Raw genomic sequence first — 14625 nt, forward strand, 5'->3', positions numbered from 1 at the left:
ACCTTAGATTGTATGCTCCTTGAGGGTTAGGGACTGATGTGAATGTACAATATATATGTAAAGCACTGTGTAAACTGACAGTGCTATATATGTACCTATAATAAATAATGCAACCCACTTCGTACACACATTCCCTAAGGTTCATCATTACATCAACCTGGGCTCACAGTACTGCTGCAATGAGCAATGCTTACATGTCCTTGAAATGAACATTTTCAGTGTATTAGTAGGAAATGCCCACTTCTACTGCTGGAAAGAGGAGAGAAGAATGACCTTTGATGTCACTGGATTGACTAGGAGACTACTGGAATGAAAGCTTAACTCCACGTTTATTGGCCCTTTAAATAGTTTGTTTTGGGCCAAGCTAGCCCAAATAAACTATTTACTGCACAAAACAGATTTGGGCTGAGTGCTGCTCAGTCATTCACAAGAAGCTTTGTATTCAATGAATGAACACAAATCTCTTTCTAATTGGCTAAGACAGTGATCATGACATCAGCTGCCTGTCTCGATTTGTCTCAGCCAATCAGAGGAAACTTTGTATTCATTCATATTTTGCTCTGGGAGTGGGACAGGAAGTCTATATCCCACTGTCCATACACAGTGCTGTATAGCTCAAAATAAACTTTTTTAAAGGGACATTCAAGATAAGTTAGGCTTTAAGGTATGTGTAAAGTATTTTTTTTTGGTGCTGGGATAGCTCTTTAAAAAATAAAAAAAATGAAAAAAACAAAGATGGGCTTTAAAGCAGTAAACACATATATATATAAAAAATCAGGCCCCCTGAAGATTTAAATCATAATGTACTAGTATGCACTACATATTAGCACATTATGACAGACTTACCTGCACACAGAGCCCTCCTGCACAGTGCTGTCTTCCTTCCGGGTTTGCTGGCTTCGGCTGTATGAATGGCTGGAGCCATTCCTGCACATGCACGCAGGAGCTGCAGCCTTGGCATGGAGCTCTGAAGGGATGGCATGGGTATGCAGTCCCTTCAGAGTGCATGCGCCGTTGATATCATGTTGCTGTGAATATCTCCTTGACGGTGCAAGTTTAGAATATATTCACTGTACTTACATGTAAGCCTTATTATAGGCTTACCTGTAGATTAAAGTTAAAAAGTGGACTTTACTTCCACTTTAAATGGGAGATACATGGTTGTTATACATAAGAGATTACTACTCTTGGTAGTTAATAGTTATTCCACCTAAAATGCCCTTTGAGTGAGCAGTAGGCTCAATGGTTCCTAAACCTCTTCTAAATGAAAGGGTTAAGACTTGCTCCAGAAGAATAAAAGAATAACATAATCAACACCAAGGTAAAAGTATAGATGTTTTATTTTTGTGAAAATTGCTTGCCAGCAAAAAGATTTTTCAATGCCAAGTTAGGTATAAGATTGATTGGGAAAATTGCACTTACAGTCATCCAGATCTAGCAATGACATCTCCTTGGTCTCCCTGGGCTGTTTTGATACTGGCTTGGTAGCTGATGGCTATGGAGGACAAGAAATAATCAGTAAAGTAAGAAAAAATGCACTTGTTTAGATGAGCATATACATTTCTGGGGCCCCGTCCCCTTTCTTAAGCAGCCCAATCATTGGCTGGCTTTTGCAGCTGCTCCGGTCCCGCCCACCTGGATGAGAAAGGCGGCGGGCAGCATATAGAGCAACCAATGCCTGAAGAAGAGGTGGAGAAGCAGCATCCCTCTGGAAGCCATCTGTTGCTAGGACTTCTGGCTCCGCCCCTTAGCTCCGCCCCCCAACTTTGACTCCCTCCTGTCCCCCCCACATGCCACCTCCCCCCCCCCTTCTGTCACACTGCCCCCCTCCTTCCTATCCCTGTGACCCCACCAGAGGGAGACTTCCCCTCATTTCCTGTCCCTGTGGCACCACTGAAGGGTGACTTCCTGTTTTTGTGACACCACTGGAGGGAGACTTCCCCTCACTTCCTGTTTCTGTGACCCCACTGGAGGGAGACTTCCACTACCAGAGGGAGACTTCCACTACCAGAGGGAGAGTTCCCCTCATTTCCTGACCCCTTGACCCCACCACAGGGAGACTTCCTGTCCCTGTGACCCCACCAGAGGAAGACTTCCCCTCACTTCCTGTTTCTGCCTGTGAGCCCACCAAAGGGAGACTTTCTCTCACTTTTTGTTTCTTTGACCCTACCAGAGGGAGAGTTCCCCTCACTTCCTGACTCCTTGACCCCACCAGAGGGAGACTTCCCCTCACTTCCCGTCTCTGTGACCCCACTGGAGGGAGACTTCCCCTCACTTCCTGTTCCTGCATGTAAGCCCACCGGAGGGAGACTTTCACTCACTTCCTGACCCTGGCACAGGAGAGAGACTTTTTGTTTCTGTGACCCCACTGAAGGGAGACTTATCCTGAATTCCTGACCCTGGCACAGGAACAGCCATAAAAACATTGTCAGAGGTTCAACGCCTTTCTAGCTGTACTATAAATGTGTTCTTGTCTGTGACACCATAAGATATGTTTCAAGACATCGCCTGTAGTATGGCTATAGTCTCTGATCAATTGGTTTATCTGCTATTGTGGCTGGAGGGGGAGAGATCGCATGTGAGGATAGCAGCCACAGCCAGTAAAAGAAAACCTAGAGGAAGGCGAGTTAAATGTTTAAACAAAGTAGACTACACAGAATGAACTTAACATTTTGTATTGGCATGCTTAACATTTATAAGTTTGTCACCTAACTGTTCTGCATTTTGGTACAGAGCAGTGTGGCTGGAGAATGAGGGGGCATGATTTAAGTTGAAGTGGGTGAGTATACATTCAGCCTGAGTTCACATACATGCGGCACGGTCGCATGTGATTCGCACAGGAACCGCACCGCAATCCTGTGCGAATCACATGCGATTTGTGTGCAGTGTGGTCAGAGCCATACCGCACCCGCACCAAAAACGTGCAGATCCGCACTAGAATCGGATCGCATAGGTATTCACACCTATGCAATCCAATTCTGCACATCGCACCATGTTTTGTGTTGTTAACTCAACATACATACCCGCAGCGGTTCGCATGAACAGGGTGCGATTCCGATGCGGTGCGGAATTTGCACTGAAAACTCTGCGAATTCTGCACCGCATCAGTGTGAACCAGGGCTCAACGTGAACAGGCCTACTGGACCCGCCCAATTTCCAGTGGCTGTTACACCTCCTCCTTGGCAGAGCAGATATTATGATCTTTTGAATTACAGATATGAAGTCCTGAAAATTCAATTCAATCCAATAGTAAGGATTTTCCCAAATGTATTAACTGTTTAGTTTTTTGTGTAGGGGGGAGTACTAATGGGTGATTTTTTTTTCCTATCCCGGAGTTCTTCTTTAACGACAGTTCTTTAACAATTTAGTAGCAAACAACAGATTTAGAGCAGGAATACTATATGTATATATATATATATATATATATATATATATGGACAGCACAAATAATTTCATCTGGATGCGCAGTTTAAAAACCACCACAGGTATATGATATATTATGATGCTTACACTTTTCTTCCTTTTAGGTTCCGGTGTGGGCTCCTCTTTCTCCTCCTCCTCCTCATCATCCTCTTCTGATGAAGATTCACTCTCAGACTGACTGCTCTCAGAGCTGCTGCCCTCAGAAGCTGACTTCTGGCTTGTTTTTGTAGGAGGTCTCTTCCCTTTTGCTGTCACTTTCTGGTCCTTATCACTTTCATCACTGTCAAGTTAGAATACAGTAACTACCTTCTCAATGTCTTACAATTAACTACTATTATCTCAAAATAGATCTCACAATTTATGAAAAAATCACAAGGAGTAATTATTCTGACAGATAATTTATTTTTAAAAGAGAAGTGTGGGAATTAAAAAAAATACCTAGATGACTGCAGCATCAATCCCATGCTGTAGCTGTCCCTTGGTGGTTCTCCACTGAGAACTGAGCAATCAAAGATCGGTGATCATTTAGTTCTTGGGGCTGCTCTGAGCACAAAGCGGTGATTGCTTTGCCCCTCCAGTGCAGGGCTGTGCAGGGGGCACCAGTGGCAGGCTTATGCACTCTGAGAGTCTAAGCCAGCTGTCGGTCAGGAATTTGGGTGGGTCCTAATGATATTGTCAGGTTCCCTGCAGAGCCTGGCCAGCTCTATGATGTCAGCCAACAGTGGACTTTAGCCCACTATCTGCTGAATCTGGGTCACAGGAGTGCAGAACTAAGTGCACTCCTGTGACCCACAGGATAAGTATAGCCAAAAGAGCTTTGGCCATACTTCTTCTTTAAATTACATTGGCAATATTGCTCTCATTGAAATGCCAGTTTCCTTCAAAACAGAAAAATAATTTTCAAAGCCAATTAATATATGTCTGGATATCCACAGACAGTTTAATTGTCACCTTTAGGGTAACCCAGTGATATTTCTAATTATACACAGGTATGGGATACAGTGGGAAAAATAATTATTGACCTCCTGCAGATTTCGTAAGTTTGCCCAAATACAAAAAAATAATGGGTCTATAATTTGTATCATAGGTGTATTGTAAATGATAGAGACAGAATACCAACCAAAAATCCAGAAACAAACACATGACACAAATGTTATAAATTAAGTTGCAGTTCAATGAGTAAAAGAAGTATTTGATCCCCAAGCAAAACATGAGTTAGTACTTGGTGCAGAAACCCTTGTTGGCAAGCACAGAGGTAAGATGTTTCTTGTAGTTAATTACCAGGTTTGCACACATCTCAGGAGGGATTTTGGTCCACTCTTCTTTACAGATCTTCTCTAAATCCTTAAGGTTTCTTGGCTGTTGCTTGGCAAGTCGAATTTTCAGCTCCCCTCATAAATTTTCTATAAGATTAAGGTCTGGAGACTGGCTAGGCCACTCCATGACTTTAATTTGCTTCTTCTTGAGCCACTCCTTTTGTTGCCTTGGTGGTATGTTTTGGGTCATTGTTATACTGGAAGACCCATCCACAACCCATCTTTAGTGTTCTGGATGAGGGAAGAAGGTTCTCATCCACGATTTTACAATACATTGCCCTGTCCATTGGCCCCTCAATGCGCAAAGTGTGCCTGTTCCTTTAGCAGAGAAACAGCCCCAAAGCATAATGTTTCCATCTCCATGCTTGACTGTAGGGATGGTGTTCTTATGGTCAAAGTTATAATTTTTCTTCCTCTAAACACAGCGGATCGAGTTAACGCCAAAGAGCTCAATTTTGGTCTCATCTGACCACAGCACTTTCTCCCAATCCTTCTCTGAATCATCTAGATGTTCATTGGCAAACTTCAGATGGGCTTTTGCCTTCTTGAGGAGGGGGACCTTGTAGGATTTCAGTTCATGGTAGTGTATTGTGTTACCAATGGTTTGTTTGGTGACTGTGGTCCCAACTGCCTTGAGATCATTCACAAGCTCCTCCCGTGTAGTTCTGGGCTGATACCTCACTTTTCTCATGATCCCCATGAGGGAAACTCTCGCATGGAGCTCTAGACTGAGGGCGATTGATGGTTATTTTGTATTTCTTCCATTTGCGAATAATTGCTGCAACAGTTGTCTCCTTCTCACCAAGCTTCTTGTTGATGGTCTTGTAGCCCACTCCAGCCTTGTGCACGTCTACAAGCTTGTGCCTGACGTACTTTGACAGCTCTTTAGTCTTGCCCATGATGGAACAGGCATTTGAATGGAATAAAGGGATTTTGTAGACATTTATCTTTTATACACATAACGAGTTGTCATTAGGTGCACCCTCTTAAGTTGACAGGACTAATCTGTGTACCATATGAGCACATAGCCAGTCTGTGGGAGCCAGAATTATTGTTGGTTGGTGGGGGATCAAATACCTATTTTACTCACTGAACTGCAACTTTATACTTTATAACATTTTTATCATGTGTTTTTTCTGGATTTTTGGTTGATATTCTGTTTCTATCATTTAAAATACACCTATGATAAAAATTATAGACCCTTCATTTCTTTGCAAATGGGCAAACTTACAAAATCTGAAGAGGATCAAATAATTATTCCCCCACTGTATACTATGATTTCCTACAAATGCACAGTATTTTATTTTCTGCAAAATGCGTGGTAGGAAGAATGAGTCTTTTACAATGACAGTGGGTAAGGATGTTTATCTTACTTACATACATGCTCAAACATACACCCTTAATATCTTTGATTAGATAGTTTGAAGTAAAGATAAAGACCCCATACCTTCTATTACTACAGTGCCTTGAAAAAGTGTTCATAGCCATTTAAATTTTCCACATTTTGGCATGTTACAACCAAAAACATAAATGTATTTTATTGGGATTTTATGTGATAGACCAACACAAAGTGGCACATAACTGGGAAGTGGAAGGAAAATGATAAATGGTTTTCAAAATTTTTACAAATAAATATGTGAAAAGTGTGGCGTGCATTTTTATTCAGCCCCCCTGAGCCAATACCTTGTAGAACCACCTTTCGCTGCAATTACAGCTGCAAGTCTTTTTGGGGATGTCTCTACCAGCTTTGCACATCTAAAGAGTGAAATTTTTGCCCATTCTTCTTTGCAAAATAGCTCAAGCTCTGTCAGATTGGATGGAAAGCGTCTGTAAACAGCAATTTTCAAGTCTTGCCACAGATTCTCAATTGGATTTAGGTCTGGTCTGTGACTGGGCCATTCTAACACATCAATATGCTTTGATCTAAACCATTCCATTTTAGCTCTGGCTGGATGTGTAGGGTCATTGTCCTGCTGGAATGTGGACCTCAGCCCCAGTCTAAAGTCTTTTGCAGACTCTAACATTGCCCTGTATTTGGCTCCATCCATCTTCCCATCAACTTTGACCAGCTTCCCTGTCCCTGCTAAAGAAAAGCATCCTACAACATGATACTGACTTCACCATGTTTCATGGTGGGGATGGTGTGTTCAGGGTGATGTGCAGTGTTAGTTTTCCGTCACACATAGCATTTTGCTTTGAGGCTAAAAAGTTTGGTCTCGTCTGACCAGAGCACCTTCTTCCACATGTTTGCTGTGTCCCTCACATGGCTTTTTGCAAACTGCAAATGGGACTTCTTATGGCTTTCTTTCAACAATGGCTTTCTTCTTGCCACTCTTCCGTAAAGGCCAGATTTGTGGAGTGCATGACTAATAGTTCTCCTGTGGACAGATTCTCACACCTGAGCTATGGTTCTCTGTAGCTCCTCCAGAGTTACCATGGGCCTCTTGTCTGCTTCTCTGATTAATGCTCTCCTTGCCCGGCCTGTCAGTTTAGGTGACTTCTGAAGGCAATTGGTTCCACTATATTTTAGTTAGGTATATCAGAGTAAAGGGGGCTGAATACAAATGCACGCCACACTTTTTAGATATTTATTTGTAAAAATATTTGAAAACCATTTATCACTTTCCTTCAACTTCACAATTATGTGCCACTTTGTGTTGGTCTATCACATAAAATCCCAGTAAAATACATTTACGTTTTTGGTGGTAACATGACAAAATGTGGAAAATTTCAAGGGGTATGAATACTTTTTCAAGGCACTGTATATTTACAAACTAGAGTCTTTCAAAGTGCCACATTCAAAATAAAAGTAAAAAAAAAAGAAAAAGGAACATAGACTTTAGGAGAACATAAGTCTCAGCCAGCTCTCAATAATGGACTTTATAGGGACATCATAGATAAAATCAGATTTGGTTTATTACAAATACAATCTCCTAGTACACACAAAAAACTGCACATATAGACAATAAAATCAATAATGCCAGAATACACTCTACTGGATTGGTATACCAGCTAGCCTGAATATATAGGTGCACTAATATATGATGTACAATGTATATGTGTAGGTATGCTTGTTCAAATCCAGGTACGTCAACGTGTTTCACAATTAGACAACTTCCTCAGGACTGTGATGGTATGCAGACACAAACCAGAGTAAAAATGTAGCACCAAGTAGTCTGGCAGGCGGATATAGAGAGAGAGCAAAGGTGGGGGAATGGAAAGCAGAAGGCTCCTCTCCACTGATATATTATCTAGAAGGATAATCAGTATGCACACCCACAAAATGGGTCAATAAAAGAAAGGGATATCTCAATATTCGGGGTATATCAGTTGGAGTCCAAATAAAAGGATCTATACACCAAGATCTTAAAGCGTTACACCCCAAAGAACTCATTTACTTCTTCAATTGAAAGGTGGAATATGCACGATGACAAATGACAGACCAAAGGATCCTAAAGGCTATATGTATCCAATGTTTATTAATGTCCTACTGAGCTTATGACAGAATTCAACCCTAGATAAGGTAGCAGCTTTGGCCTCCCCATTCTTTCAATTGACATCGATAAGCATTGCAAGAGGCACAGAGAAACTGCACCATTTACATTGTTTGCACCAGCACAGCTCCATCAGACACCATCTACCTTCATGGGTATCTTCCCCTGTAAAGTGTCAGACAAGACTCACAGCTTTGACCAATGCTGCTATCCCTTTAGTTTACTGCTGGAGCATGAAGATTGTTGTTGGACCCCTTGGACAACCACTGAGCCCTTGAACCATGCTTAGGTTGCCTTGTGGATAATTGATCTCTGCCCTTGTAGTAGGTCTTCTTACCTTCCTTCGCTCTGTGGTTCTTTCTTTTTTTCTTTTTTTTTCTCCTCCTTTTCAGACTCTTCTTCCTCTTCACTTTCTTCCTCCTCTTCACTCTCTGACCCTGACCCACTGCCACTGCTGCTTTCACCACTCTCTGATTCACTCACCGACTCTGGTTCTGTGGATTAGAAAGAACATAGAGTGATGAGAACTTAGGTCTGCATTTAAAGCACAGCCCCAGATACCATCATTATTTCCTTTAGAGGGCTTAGTAGGTGTTCACTTCTGCTATATTATTATTTAAAGCGAAACTAAAGGATTAATTTTTTTTTTCTAAAAATAACAAACATGTCTATACTTACCTGCTGTGTGCAATGGTTTTGCACAGAGCAGCCTGGATCCTCCTCATCTTGGGGTCCCCCACAGGCTCTCCTAGCCCCTCCCTCTTGTCGGGTGCTCCCACACGTGATTAGGTAAAAGGCCAATCACAGTGGCCTTTTACCACATGATCAGCTGTGTCCAATGACACAGCAGATCACAATGTAAATACAGTTGCCGGTTATTGGCAGCACTTTCCTCACGCTGTTACAGTGCACACCAGCAAATGTGACGGGAGATCTGCACTGATAATCAGGCCACTGATTATCAGTGCCACCCATCAGTGCCTAGCAGTGCCACCCATCAGTGCCCAGCCGTTTCACCCATCAGTAACCAACAATGCCACCCAGCAGTGCCACCCATCAGTGCCGAGCAATGCCACCGGTCAGTGCCCAGCAGTGTATATCAGTCAGTGCCGCCAGTCAATGCCCATAGTGTCGCCCATCAGTTCTGTCTTTCAGTGCCCATCAGTACCACCTATCAGTGCCCATCATTGCTGCATATCAGTGCATCAACAGTGCCTTCTCAGCAATGCCCACCAGTGCAGCTTCATCAGTGCCCATCAGTGCTACCTATCAGTGCCGCCTCATCAGTACCCATCAGTGCTGCCTATCAGTGCAGCCTCAACAATGCACATCAGTGAAGGAGAAAAATTACCTGTTTGCAAAATGTTATAATAGAAACAAAGAAAAACTTTTTTTTCAAATTGTTTGCTCTTCTTTTGTTTATAGTGCAAAAAATATAAACCCCAGTGGCGAGTAAATACCTCCAAAAGAAAGATATATTTTTGTGAAACAAAATTATAAAAATTTCATATGGGTACAATGCTGCATGACTGTGAAAGTGTCATTCAAAGTGCAACAACACTGAAAGCTGAAAATTGGCCTGGGCAGGAAGGGGGGAAAAGTGCCAGGTAGGCAAGCGGTAAAGGGGGGCTGGGGGGGGTTGCTGTACAGAGAAGGTTTTTTACCTTCATGCATAGAATGCATGAAGGTAAAAGACCTTGTGCCTTTATAAACACTTTAATGTTAGCTTTCTTCAAACAGCTTAGAAAGAGTTCTTCTATTTTCACTGAATAGTACAGCTCCTGTTGTACTTTCATCCCCCACAATGACATCAGCACTAGCAACTTGTCTCCATCTTTGTCTACGCTTGTCCATTCACAAGAAGCATTGCCACAGCATCATCACAGACTGAATTTTGTGAATAGCCAGGTATATATGAGGGTGGAGACACCAACGTTGGCATTACACCTGCAGTGTTGATGTTGGCGGGAGGGCCAGATGTACAGTGAAAGCTGTTCCATCCAAATATACTAAAAACACTCTTTTAAAACTGTTTAAACAAAGCAGACATTAAGGGCCAATTTAAACCCATGCATTAGCGTGCATTGCAATACAATAATGTAGGTATATATTTTATTGTAGCTAAGTGAATTACAACTAGCTGCAAATGGCTGCAACAAGTTGCCATTCATAGAGCTACGTTAAAGTGGAAGTTCAGTCAAATCCTAGCTGTACTTAAACGTTCTCCCATTTCCATTCTAAGAGTATTTTAACTACCCTGTAAAAGAAAGATATCTATACTTGCCTAATCTGAGGTGCTACAGTCGAGGCAAATGATCCTGCTCCCAGCTTCTGCTTCAATGTAGAGGAGAAACAGCTGACAATGGATGCCGCATAGTAAGCCTATGGGTAACGTCACCACTCTGCAGCCATTGTCAGCGATCTCTCCTCTATACTGAAGCCAGATGCTGGGAAGATCATGCGCCCTCAGCATAAGTAAGTATACACATCTTTCCTTTACAGGGTAATTATTACAGGCTTAGAATGGGGTTGGGAGCAGGTTTAAGTATAGTTAGGATTTGACTGGACTTCTACTTTAAGGCGGTACTGAGGTCTTAAAAAAAAAAAAAAAAGCACCTTAATGGCACCATGGCATACTAGCACATTTAGACAGACTTACCTGTGAAACGGATCCCTCCAGTGGGGCACTGTCACCCCTGCAAAAGGCTTTCATCTTCACCTGGTCTTCCTTCTTGGTTTTGCAGGCTCTGGACTTTTGAGATAGGAGTCATTATTGCGGCACAGAGCTCTGGACTGAGGGCACATTCAGTGTGCCTTCAATCCAAAGCACAATGCACATGTGCCGGTGATGCACCCAGCTGCAGAACTTTTGAATATCTCCTAAACGGTGCACGTTTAGCAGATATTCATTGTACCTACAGATAAGCTATACTATAAACTTACCTGTAGGTACAAGTGCCAAGCGGAGTTTACTACTGCTTTAACCCCTTGACGCCGACGTAACACAAATATGCGGCCTCACAGATCTGGGCTTTTTTCCGTGGGGCCGCATATTTGCGTACCTATCTTTCTGCTGGGAGCGCACTGCATGGCGCGCTTCCAGCACAAAGACCGCGGTGTCACTGAGAGCACCAGGTCTCGTTCTAACGATCGGGACCCGGGAATCCCGATTTCGGGTCACATGATCGCTGTGATAGCCTCTGATTGGCTATCATAGTGATAAATCACTGTACAGCCCGACCCCCTTGTTTTTTTTCTCTCTCTATGAATGGAGGAGAGAGATACATTGTATCTCTCTAACTCCTGGCAGAGAGAAAAAAATGTTTGTAAAAATAAAAATAAAAATAAATAAATATTAAAAAATAAAAGAAAAATAAAGAAAAAATACCTAGATCAAGGTTTGATCCAGCTCAGTGCCAGGGTAAGTGTTTGGGTCAAGGTCAGGGTCAAAAGGTCAAGGCCAAAGGTCAGGATTTAAAAAAAAATTTGGTATCAGTGTCAGTTAGTGTCAGTGTGTCTTAGGTAAAAAAAACAAAACAAAATGCGCACTATTGTTTCTGGCCTGTACTCTGGGTACAAACAACAAATAACATACACATAGATAGTATCGCTGCGATCGACAAGAGCTGGATAATTTATTTTGGGCTGTTCTTTGGTGGTAGGTTATGGTAGTAACAAGAAACACATAGCTAAATAAAAAAATATATTTTTTTTACTATTTTGGGCCAGTTTTCCTTTGATAATAAAAAAAATCAGGAGATATCCATTACAATTTACCACCAAATAAAAGCACAATTTGTCATGGAAAAAACATGGTATAATCCACCTGGATGTACAAAGTAGTTGTGATGGTATGGACGGTTTTACTAACACATGTCAACGTTGCAAAATTGTGCTTAGGCATTTAGATTTGTTTTACTCTTAGGTGTAAAGGGGTTAAGTATACAGTTAAAAAAAAAAGTAAGCAGTGCAATGTGTTGTAACCACACACTGGAGTGTGGACACACAACACATACTAGTACGTGTGTTATGGTGCACCTATTTAACACCTACAGTTGCAAGAAAAAGTATGTGAACCCCTTGGGATTACGTGGAGTTTTGCATGAATTGGGCATAAAATGTGCTCTGAACGTCATCTAAGCCACAACAATAGAAGAACACAGTCTGCTGAACATAATACTACACAAACATTAGATGTTGCCATGGTTTAATTGCACATAACATGTAAACATTCACAGTGCAGGGAGGAAAAAGTATGTGAGGCCCTAGCTTAATTACTTCTCCCAGAGCTAATTGGAGCCAGGAGTGAGCCAACCTTGATTCCAATCAGTGTGATGATATTGGATGTGTTGCTGACAGCTGTCCTGCCCTTAAAAAACACACACCTGTTTTGCGTTTACTGGTTTCAAGAAGCACTGTCTGATGTGAACCATGCCTCGCAGAAAAGAGCTCTCAGAAGACCTACGATCAAGAATTGTTGACTTGCATGAAGCTGGAAAGGGTTACAAAAGTATCTCCAAAAGCCTTGATGTTCATGTGTCCACAGTAAGACAGACTGTCTACAAATGGAGAAAGTTTAGCACTGTTGCTACTCTCCCTAGGCGGGGTCGTCCTGTAAAAATGACTGCAAGAGCACAGCGCAGAATGCTGCATGAGGTAAAGAAGAATCCCAGAGTGTCAGCTAAAGACCTACAGAAATCTCTGGCACATGCTAACATTTTTGTTGACACATCTACAATAAGGAAAACATTTACCAAGAATGGAGTACATGGGAGGACACCACGGAGGAAGCCATTGCTGTCCAAAAAGAATATTGCAGTACGTTTGAAGTTTGCAAAAGCGCACCTGGATGTTCCACAGCACTACTGGCAAAATATACTGTGGACAGATGAAACCAAGATTGAGTTGTTTGGGAAGAACACACAACACTATGTGTGAAGAAAAAAAGGCACAGCACACCAACATCAAAACCTCATCCCCACTGTAAAAGATGGCAGAGGGAGCATCATGGTTTGGGGCTACTTTGCTGCCTCAGGGCCTGGACGGATTGTTGTCATTGATGGGAAAATGAATTCCAGAGTTTATCAAGACATTTTGCAGGAAAACGTACGACCATCTGTCCACCAACTGAAGCTCCGCAGAGGATGGGTGATGCAACAGGACAATGACCCAAAGCATACAAGTAATTCAACAAAACAATGGCTGCAACAGCACAGAATACGCCTTCTGGAGTGGCCCAGTCAGAGTCCTGATCTCAACCCAATTGAAATGCTGTGGCATGACCTTAAGAGAGCGATTCACACCAGACATCCCAAGAAAATTGCTACACTGAAACAGTTTTGTGAAGAGGAGTGGTCCAAAATTACTCCAGATCGTTGTGCAGGTCTGATCTGCAACTACAGGAAACGTTTGGTTGAGGTTATTGCTGCCAAAGGAGGGTCAACCAATTATTAAGTCCAAAGGTTCACATACTTTTTCCTCCCTGCACTGTGAATGTTTACATGTTATGTGCAAATAAACCATGGCAACATCTAATGTTTGTGTAGTATTATGTTCAGCAGACTGTGTTCTTCTATTGTTGTGACTTAGATGACATTCAGAGCACATTTTATGCCCAATTCATGCAAAACTCCACGTAATCCCAAGGGGTTCACATACTTTTTCTTGCAACTGTATTAAGCTGTCTAATTGTATTACAACAAAGGTGTCTGGAGTTAGGCTTTATTAAACCATAAAAACTGGAAGGACACATATCCCTACACACACACAAGTACAAATAACTCACAAAATACAAACAGCTCAGTTCCATAATAGTAACATAATAACTGCTTTTGCCTGGTTTCTCACCACTATCTGCAGATTCTGTTGGTCCAGATTCTCCTTCTGAATCAGAATAAAATGGTTTTTCCTCCCTCTCCTTTCGCTTTTCTCTGCTTGGGCACTTTGTCCATTCAGGCACCTGAAAAGTTTAAGATACAAAGCACAGAGAATAAGTCAATAATGAGATTAATACATTAAATATAACTGGTGATCAGCATACATACTGAGCGATCCAGCCATTCAGTGTCCAGACCGAATTTCTGGGTTGCAATAGGGCCAGTTCAGGGGAATTTAATTAGATTGCCAGACACTTTCAGAAGAGTTAATTGTACTATTCAGTCCTGTTATTCAATATATTGGTATGGGGCTATGTTTATAGTATCTGCATGGTGCGAATATTGGCTGATAGTTATGTGCCCTTAAATGTTCCATGTTTTATCTCCAGATGCTTCACCGCCTAAATATATTTAATGTTCAGATTTACAGGATAGCTATTAGACAAACTATGTTGTACTTCATTTCAATTAAAGGATAAGTTCACCTTTTCTAACATGTTATATGTTACACCCATA

General features: G+C 41.9%; 1 protein-coding gene across 14 annotated transcripts in view; it reads right to left on the reverse strand.

The window, feature by feature from the left end:
* The window catches only part of LOC149434226 (AP-3 complex subunit beta-2-like), a 151503-nt gene that overhangs the window by 19396 nt on the left and 117482 nt on the right, over positions 1 to 14625 (reverse strand). For all 14 annotated transcript variants that reach the window (XM_089663982.1, XM_089663980.1, XM_089663983.1 and 11 more), the window contains 4 exons: positions 14081 to 14192; positions 8571 to 8727; positions 3511 to 3703; positions 1423 to 1495 (listed from right to left, as the gene is read on the reverse strand). In XM_089663982.1, the coding sequence (XP_089520108.1) occupies positions 1423 to 1495; positions 3511 to 3703; positions 8571 to 8727; positions 14081 to 14192 (535 nt within the window). The remainder of the gene's footprint in view (positions 1 to 1422; positions 1496 to 3510; positions 3704 to 8570; positions 8728 to 14080; positions 14193 to 14625) is intronic.

Source organism: Staurois parvus, unplaced genomic scaffold (genome assembly GCF_062004578.1).
Source record: "Staurois parvus isolate SC_StPar_1 unplaced genomic scaffold, SC_StPar_1.0 ptg001805l, whole genome shotgun sequence".
Lineage (NCBI taxonomy): Eukaryota > Metazoa > Chordata > Amphibia > Anura > Ranidae > Staurois > Staurois parvus.